The sequence below is a fragment of the Bos grunniens genome, chromosome X (assembly GCF_055505025.1).
Source record: "Bos grunniens cultivar Pamir isolate PY7600 chromosome X, Bosgru_T2T1.0, whole genome shotgun sequence".
In the NCBI taxonomy this organism is placed as follows: Eukaryota; Metazoa; Chordata; class Mammalia; order Artiodactyla; family Bovidae; genus Bos; species Bos grunniens.
The window spans coordinates 58290415-58300157 of NC_141194.1; the positions used below are offsets into that span (position 1 = coordinate 58290415).

Sequence of the window (9743 nt, forward strand, 5' to 3'; positions counted from 1 at the left end):
GTTATTTTCTCCTTACCAGCATCAGTGTCTTTCTATTTATTTACTCAAATGAGGAAGGAATCTACATTTAGATTAAAATTGGTTGCCTGGACTATACGTTCTATTTTGTTCCTTTGTAGATCGCACCACCTTTGAGATTTCCAAGTGGTGGGGCAGACTGCTGGCTATAGGTCTGGATTCAAAGAAGAGGTCTGTGCATGGGCTATGAATTTGAGAGTCTATGACATATAGATGGTGCCTGGAGTCAAGCAAGTAAACCTTAGAACAGGGGGCAGATGACACACCCCTTTCAAGAGATTTATCTTGAATAAAGGGAAGGGCATCAAGGCCCAGGTAGCTGAGTGGACAAGGAAAGGGTGGAACCTCATGAGGGCTCATAAAATATAAATGTGTGTGTGTGTGTATGAATGTCTTAGAAGTCATGTTACTAGCTGAACAGGTGATGACATAAAAACCTTGGATTCTGCTTCAATCCACTTATTTCCGTGTGTGTGTGTGTGTGTGTGTGTGTGTTTGCTGACCCCAATTCAAAAGTTTAAGTTTAATCGCATGATTAAACTGATGTGATGTGCTTATATAAAATAGGTGAATTTTGCTATTTTAACTCTCACCAGGCAGTTTCATGTCCAAATTCTGTGGCTGAGACTTGGCAAGTACCTTCCTGTAGACCTTGTGGCTGGACACTCCCTCTTCTTTTTATTTTCCTCTTAAAAAGATGGTTTTCTTTTTCCAGCACATGATTTATCTTTCATCGAAATTTCAGTGTCATCTTTGTGCTGTTTATATATAGACCCTTTCCACAGTAGCATAATTTACACTGGTCTGCTGTCTGTGTCCATCCCACTTCCATCCCTGGGGCACTGCTTTCTCCTTCATAAGTCATTGTTTATTTAAGTCTCTTGTGTCTTTGAATACGAATGCTAAGCTTTATCTTCTTACAGCATCTATCTCTAGGACACCACTGGAAGGGAAGATGACAGAAGAGGGTTTGTCTACCGAATTGTAATAACATTTCATTCCTGTCTCCTTAAGACAGGCAGAAGCAGAGATGGACTATCAAAAGATGCAACAGAACCAGATGTAGAAACAGCCAGAGACAGGACAGCCTGACAGAAAAACAGAGATAGCTGGTCAGGCAGGCTGAGAAAGCCCAACAGATGGACAGACTCAGAAATTGTACCTCCTCCCCCAAAAGAGACAGGTAGAAAGGCATACACAGAAAGGGGCAGACAGAGACAGGTAGAAATAGATGGAGACAGAGACAGGGAGGCAGAGGAAGCCAGGCACAGACAGGGACAAACAGACACCCATTCAAACTAAGGCAAAGAATGATGGTTGCAGACAGAGACAGGGAGACAGGCAGAGGCTGATTGACACAGATAGAAAGACAGAGACAGACAGACTGAGAGACAGAGAAAGACAGACGCACACTGAAAGAGAGCCAACAGACATAGAGATAGTGATGGGGAGAGAGAGAGTCAGAGAGAAACAAGGTTGGGGGTGGGGAGAAAGACAGAGACAGATCGGGACAGAAAGGGAAAGACAAAGACAGACGGATGGAGAAAGAGACACAGAGAGATGCAGATACAGACGGATACAGAAGCACTGGAGAAATACAGAGACAGAGACAGAAACATAGAGACCCAGACACAAACAGATTGTCAGAAACAGAGAGAAACAGAAAGATACGGACAGTAAGACAGAGACAGAGAGTGACGAAGATAGGCAGTCTGAGACAGAGACTGAGGAAGACAAAGACAGAGGTAGATAGAAATTAGACAGGGATGCAGACAGACATCATGGAGACAGAGATAGGGGATGACAGAGAGAGCGGCAGACATACAGAGAGGGAAAAACAGAGACAGGGATAAATCCTCATCATTGTCAAGGACCACGTGGTATCCCATAGGGGTACATCTCCTTTAGTGTGGCGTTTACTTTGCTGTTATTTAGCTTGATGGTTTCCTATAGCGTTACCATGACTGTACTTCGCCCTGCCTCCCCATTTCCCCATGCCTTACGAAGAGGCTAACAAAATGAGTATCAACATGGGAAAAGGTTTCTTCCTCATCCTGAGCAGTCAAAAAGAAAAGAAAAAAAAAAAGAGAAAAAATAGAGACAGGTATTGGATAAATTGCCCAAACTGGCAAATGGCAACAGTCAGGGTTTGTGAGAGTTTAAATGTTTAAATGAGTGTATTTCAGCTGTCACTCTTTGTACATTATTGAACATCTTTCTATTGTAAGCGGCAACAAGCAATTTAAGGATTTAAAGCTCGTTGGGTAGGAAAACAAAAGCAGATCTTTCAGTCAAGGTACGCCTGTAGCTAAGTAGTCTCTGAATTTCCCAACTGAGGATACCTCTGTTTAGATGAAATGGCATCTTGGCATTCAGCTCAAGAAAAAGTGATTTCAAATTGCTTAGAGAGTTTATATAAAGAAAGTGAAATTCTTGCCGAAAAAAAAAAATAACAATAATTTTTACGTTTCAACTGAATCATGACTTACTCTTCTCCCCAGTTATTTTTAAACACAAATAAAATGAAGTCTATTGTTTGTAGTTGGTTAGGTATATGGAATATAAGGGAACACGAGAAAGGGTAGGGGGCTGCAAAATTAAGGGCAAACATCGAAGGATGCAACAGCAGCTTCCTGGTTGAACCATTTCATATAAGTAACTGTCACGTAAATATTACTCTAATACTAGTATGTGGGTTTGGGATAAGGAAGCCTTTCAAATCTCCTTAAAGAGTAAAAGGAATGAATGAATGGATAAAGTCAAAAGTAATTTGTTCACTGAATGACAATGGATAAAATCTAATTGGGAAGAGAAACATAAACCACCAGTAAGGAAAATTCTGATTTCAACTAAGTAAAGCCTTAAATCTGGTGACTGTTTTTTTTTTTTTTTTAATTTAAATGTACATTTATTTATTTTAATTGGAGGCTAATTACTTTACAATATTGTATTGGTTTTGCCATACATCAACATGAATCTGCCAAACACCAATAGAGTATACTATTTTTTTAATTTGTTCATCTTGTATTAATTTATCACACTCTTTCCAAGCATGTATTTATTATTTATATGGATTCTTAAATAGAGTTTTCCATTCTTTGACCTCAAAATGACTCAATGGAGGGAATGGGATGGTGACAATTTGTAAGTTAACAGTAATCAGAAACTAACAAATTCAAATCGTGACTAGTGTGCTTCTCCTTTTGTGACAAAAACACTTTTTATCTTACCCTTTTGATTACTAGTGTGGACTTCTCGTGATGCCACTTCCAGATGCCAAATAATTCCCATTATAATTCAAAAGCGTTCCTTTCCAGAGGTTACCAGACCTGTTTTTAAGCGGGAAAGAGTCTTTCCACGTACAATTCCAACGTCAAATGTTTCTGAAGGGCAAAGGCCATCAGCGTGCTTAGAGAGTGCATTCTGGTGCATAAATAATTCATGGCTGTATGCCACAGAAAAAGTCTGTCTAGTACCGAGATGTCCTCATAGCATCAATCTGCCGCCTTCCACTCCACCCCCAATATAGGGTTGTATAAGATTTGAGGCGTCTTTCTAGGGTTAAAATGCTAGGAAAGTCAAAATAAAGCCAAAGTAACATCAAGATACGATATGAAGTCAACTAACCTAAGAATGTTGAGGAACAACCAATAAAGAGAAGATCATCAGTGTAGCCTGGGTGCGTTCACAGAGTGAGAGATCATGGGAACCAAGTACTACACGCTTAGTGGCAGGGAATGGGGAAAGGGAAGCAATCCAAAGGAAGCTAGCGGTAGTAGTGGTAATGAGTGGGGCAGAGTGGCTCTAAACACGCGAACTGAAAGAGAAACCAAACGGTTTCTTTAACATCCCTTTAATCAAGCTAAAGGAAATGCATATTTTAAAAGAGTTTCCCCAACAGTAGTAGAGTAGGTAGGTTCACAGGTTCTCTCTAAAGTCAACTGGTCTTTGACTTTGCAGAAATGATGGGAGGGGGCATTGATGGATGGTAAACCAGGAGGACAGGTTGCCACTTTAACAGCACAAATGAGGTCTAAAGGTGTTGGGGGAGCAGGGCTTTAAAATTTCTCCTCTTCATAGGCTCAGGTAAACAATCTCAAGTATTATGAGCTACAGTTCAACAAAGACTCTGACAGAGGTGGGCCACCAGAGGTGGGCAAGTCCGGTTGGTCCCGCAGAAGGAGCTGGCATCTGGACAAAGCTGGTCGTCCCTGACCCCAGGAAAAGAGCTGCTCACCTCTCTGAGATTTTGTTTTCAGGAGTCCTCACTCAGGAAAACGCCCCTCTCTGGGGAGGTACAGGAAATTACAGGTCACATATATGGGGAAAACCACATCTTCGTTCTCCAGATTCACCACCTCTAGCTCTTCATCCTTTCCCAGGGAAAGCACCTGGAGTTCTGTCTCCTTCCGGAAAATGGCTCTTCCAGCCCTGTCCAAGGAGGCCAGGCGCAAGCGGAACGCGACCTTTCTCTGCCAGAGTAAGCTGACCCCGAGACCGCAGGACTTGTTCAGCGCGCTGCGCTTGAAAATGATGCGCCGGTTGGCATAGCACACCACCAAGTCCCAGCCGACGTTGAAGCCTGCCCACCGCCAGCTGCACTGCTTATCCCTGAGGAGCTGGCCCCCGCACCGCATGCTGGTCCTCTGGAGGTCGGACACGAAGACATCCACGGGCCCGAGGTCTCTGGTCTGCTCAGCCCGGAGGAGGGCAAGCCACTGCTCTTTGTACACTGGGGTCAGCCACGTGGCAGGGATCAGTGCATCCTGGTCGATGATGCGTGCTGACGGCAGGTCGCAGATCATGTAGGCAAGCCGCAGCTGCTGGAACGCTGGCACGAAGGCTCTGCCCTGCTCGGTCTCCAGGAAAGGGGTGCCCTCTGACTCCTGCCTGGACCTGGCAAACCACGAGTCGGCGTCAGGCAGCAGGTCTCTGCGGGGGCCTCTCCATGTCGGCTGCAGCTGCAGGAACATCCACTTTTTCAGCGTCGTGTACACATCCATCTCTACCTCCATCACGAAGAGCTCTGAAGAGGCAATGACCTCTTTCATGAGATCCAGGCTAACTTCTCTCAATAACTCCTCACTATGCTGGGTCATCAGGTTGTCCAGCAGCCACTGAAGACACATGGCCCTGATGTTCTGGAGTCCGTAGCTCTCAGCAGAGCAGTAGTAGCTGCACACGGTCTGATCACTGACCGTCTCCTTCATTATCTCTCCGCACTGCTGAATCAGCTTGTCCAGCTGCAGCATGCTGGCTGTGGCCAGCATGGGGACCACTCGACCGGGTGGGATGAGCACAGAGTTTCGGTACAGGGAACCTAAAGCCTCGTGCAGTGCCTCACAATCAATGTTCTCGTCAGGCATCTGCAACTCTACAGTATCCATGGTTGTCTCACGCCACGCACCACTGAACATGCTAGCAAAGTATCCTGACCGGCACAAGTAGACCTTGTGCAAGTTCCACTCCTTCCCCAGGGCACGGATCTGCACGTCACTCCCTTCTCCTCTCAGAAAAAGTGTCTTATAAACGGACTCTAAACTGTCTTTTGCTCGCTTCCTGTGAGGCGCTTTTGAGAGCTGCCCTTCTGGGCCTGTCTTCCGCTTGTGGCGCCCTTGGCTGGTGGTGGGTCTGGCCTCTTCGCTCTCCTCCCCTTCCTCTATCACTGCCACTGCTACCTCCTCGGCCTCCTCCTCCCCCTCAGGGGCACCTGGCTCCTCTGGGGCATGCCCCACTCTGTTCGAGGGCATCTGACTGTTTACTGCTCCCATGGCTTTTACCTCAGGGGTACAGAGGGCAAGCTTCCTCACCAGACGCAGCCGCCACTGGCACTAGCTCAGCCCACGGTGTCGTTGGATACGGCTGATGTTTGTGACGTCATCTTGGACGCCACGCAAAGCCACACCCACGAGGCTTTCCCCTACCCCTCCCACTCCCCATCACAGGATAAGTGCACTCTGTACCAGGAATTCCACTCTGTGTATCTTTCCCTCCAGGGATGATTTCTCTGCGGCTCCCTTCGTAGGATAATGGTGGAACAGAGGACTTTGTGTATGAATTTTCCCCATGAATCTTAAGAACATCATTTCCTCTTCCCCATTTGAAATAATTACTGATCACTCCTGTTTTTGGATAATTACGTCTTGGTTCCAGCTCTGTGCTCTATGCACCTTAATTTCTGTAATTATTTTCTTAGGTTATCCCATCATTTGCGGCTGTCAAAACATTTTCTGTGATAAAAGTGGCAATGTGTGCCCAGTCTTTGCTTTTGTCTCTATTTTAGACACCAGCTAAGCATGTAACAAACTTAAACACTGAAAGAAATGAGGAATGAATGAGATGGATTTTGATTTTTGAGGAAATTAATAATATTAAATACTGACAAGTGTTATATGCTAAACAAAGTATTCGGTGTAGAGAGAGTGTGGACCTTTCAATGACAAGGAAAGTACAATGCAAGGGAAAAAACTTTGAAAACGGTAAGTCTCTCAGGTCATTTGACCTTGCCTGAGTAGAATGTTTGGGGCTTCCCAAACATTCCCAGTGGTAAACAATCCACCTGCCAATGCAGGAGACGCATGAGGCATGGGTTGGGAAGACTTCCTCGAGGAGGAAACGACAACCCACTCCAGTATTCATGCCTGAAAAATTCCATGAATAGCAGAGACTTGCAAACTAGTGTCCATGGGGTCGCAAAGATTCTGCCCTATTCAAATCATGTGAGTAGAATGTTTACACACTTTGAATAGGACAGGATAACCTTAAATCACATTTTAAATATTCTCTGTTAGATGGCTATAGAAAGTTGATAAGAAGGTCTATATAATGCTTCAGGTTGAGAGGTGCTTGGCATGAGACAAACATGAATACTGACTCTAGAGTTGTGACAGCTAATGGTGAATGGTGAACAGTGCCGCCAGATTCATGGTCTCCGAAGGAGAAGATTTAACTCGGGACCAAAGACAGTCTCAGTCACTTGGAGCATTGTGTAGATTTTATCTAAAGTGAAAGTGACAGAAAAAGCTTCAGACATAGACGTCAGAAGGGAGCAGGAGAGAACCCACCTCACTACTTTAAGCAAGGCGTTATACACTTCTCAACTAGCTGCTGAGACTAGATAAAAGATACCTCAAGACTTCGAGAATTTTTCCAGACCCTTTCCTGTAACATACCTCCTGGGATGACATCAGCACGAGATTAGCCAGAAGGAACGGGTTAACCCAGAGCTACAGCTGTGGAAGTTTTTACCCAGACCTTCTCCCATAACATATATCCAAAGCTTAAAAAAAAAAAAAAAAAAAGACATGTCCTTGAATAAGAGATACTGCTGCCTACGAGGCCTACATATCTATAGCAAAGAATGTGAAAAAGAAAGAATGTTTATCTCCTCCTTAAAGGGGCCTTAGGCTTTGACTCCTTATCAACCTGCCTAAGTTAACTCTCTCATTTCCCCCTTTTTATTTTAGGAGAATATTGTTGCTGAGGGGAAAGGGGCAGAGAAATCTGTCAGTAACTGCTTCCTGCAGGTGAGGGGCACTGACCCTAAGTGGTTGAAGCAACATATTCTCCTTACCCTTTTACTTAGGGTTTCTGATCCAAGGGCCCCAAGTAGTAAATACACAGTTATATATGTAAGGAGCAAACAGCAAAAAACAGAATGATTACAATGATTGTAGTCAAGATAGTTTTTCACAAAGGAGAGCTTGTAAACCAAGATTGTATCTGTAACCATGGTGGAACATCAGGGGAGTCCATTTTGAAGAGTGGCCAGAATCTCTGCATCACTGTTACTTTGTCTGGGAAGCCATTGTATCCTTTAGAAAGAACAAACTAGATAAGTAGATTAAAAGGCAGAGACCAAATATCAGTAGATGAATTACTGTAATCAGCAGTCCAAGAATAACCTGCAAGAATCAGGTTACATTTGATAGTAACTTTGATCCTGGTCTGGGTAGAGTCAACACTTGGGCTGCCCTATTTATAAGAATGGAGCCATCTGGCATATTCATATACATTTTGAATGTAGGTATAAAAAACCCAGTTAGAAGTAGTTGAAAGAATGAAAACCTGAAATTTAACAGACAAAATAAATCTTATAATTTCTTTTCAGGTGAATGAGTCTATAACCCAGCGTAGACAGGTGCTTGAGGTAGCCAGTTGTCAAAGTTTGTCCAGGTAGGCCTTGGCTTCTTACTGTGGTATTACTGTAAAAGCCAAAATAGTTGTCCCCATTAACAATTTAGGTGCTTTTCTAGGTATGAGAAGATGCAAGAATTTGGGCTCAAGAAAATCTTTACCTGAAAATCTCTAACTATCCAAAGGCCTGTTTTGTCCATTTTTCCAGAACACAGAGCGAGTGCCTAATTTCTGATTTTCACCCTGAACTCCTTTCAGGGGACGTTGAAGGTCAGCAGCTGTAGTGTCCATGAGTTAATCTTTGTAGAGGCAGATAGCAAGTGCCAGTTGCCAGAGCAGGGCCCTTTTATGGCCATGAGTTTGACCATGGTTTGCAGAGCATTTCATTACCATCTTGTTCCATGGTGCTGGGAGGGTTCATTCGCAGGTCTGCCAAAGATCTCACTGATAGGCCACTCAGTGTGTTATTACTGGACTAGGCCCTGTGAGTAACAAAAGTCTCTGGACCACACCTGTCTTACTAGTCTCTTGGTCCAGGAAAATATTCTGTCTTGTTGCTTCTTATATACAGAGTCACACCATTATACTTATGGATTTCATATGGAGCTGCACACCATCATTATATCAGTGGCTCAGTCACACACTTGATAATGTAAGGAACAACACTTCTTGAAGCAGGCAGTATAGAAAACAATATCGTTAGAAGTAATAGTAGAATCATCAGGAAGAACTTCAATCAAGAACTTCTATTAAGTATAGCCCAGTGACATATCCATGTCATCTGATTTCGTTTGCTAAATGACTTTCAGATCAGATCAGATCAGATCAATCGCTCAGTCGTGTCCAACTCTTTGCAACCCCACGAATCGCAGCACGCCAGGCCTCCCTGTCCATCACCAACTCCCAGAGTTCACCCAGACTCACGTCCATCGAGTCAGTGATGCCATCCAGCCATCTCATCCTCTGTCGTCCCCTTCTCCTCCTGCCCCCAATCCCTCCCAGCCTCAGAGTCTTTTCCAATGAGTCAACTCTTCGCATGAGGTGGCCAAAGTACTGGAGTTTCAGCTTTAGCATCATTCCTTCCAAAGAAATCCCAGGGCTGATCTCCTTCAGAATGGACTGGTTGGATCTCCTTGCAGTCCAAGGGACTCTCAAGAGGCTTCTCCAACACCACAGTTCAAAAGCCTCAATTCTTCGGCACTCAGCCTTCTTCACAGTCCAACTCTCACATCCATACATGACCACAGGAAAAACTATAGCCTTGACTAGACGAACCTCTGTTGGCAAAGTAGTGTCTCTGCTTTTGAATCTGCTGTCTAGGTTGGTCATAGCTTTCCTGTCAAGGAGCAAGCGTCTTTTAGTTTCATGGCTTCAGTCACCATCTGCAGTGATTTTCGAGCCCAAAAAGATAAAGTCTGACACTGTTCCACTGTTTCCCCATCGATTTCCCATGAAGCGATGGGACCGGACGCCATGATCTTCGTTTTCTGAATGTTGAGCTTTAAGCCAACTTTTTCACTCTCCACTTTCTCTTTCATCAAGAGGCTTTTTAGTTCCTCTTCACTGTCTGCCATAAGGGTGGTGTCATC

General features: G+C 44.3%; 1 protein-coding gene across 1 annotated transcript; it reads right to left on the minus strand.

Annotated features, from left to right (window-relative positions):
• Positions 1–3855: 3855 nt before the first annotated feature.
• LOC147340523 (germ cell-less protein-like 1) lies at positions 3856–9047 on the minus strand. The gene has a single exon (XM_086388324.1). The coding sequence runs from the start codon at positions 5787–5789 to the stop codon at positions 4284–4286; it is 1506 nt and encodes a 501-aa protein (XP_086244450.1). The 5' UTR covers positions 5790–9047; the 3' UTR covers positions 3856–4283.
• Between the last annotated feature and the right edge of the window lie 696 nt (positions 9048–9743).

Bases quoted from the DNA above. Each gene is read 5' to 3' on its own strand.
- LOC147340523 (XM_086388324.1), bottom strand. From the start codon at position 5,789: ATGGGAGCAGTAAACAGTCAGATGCCCTCGAACAGAGTGGGGCATGCC.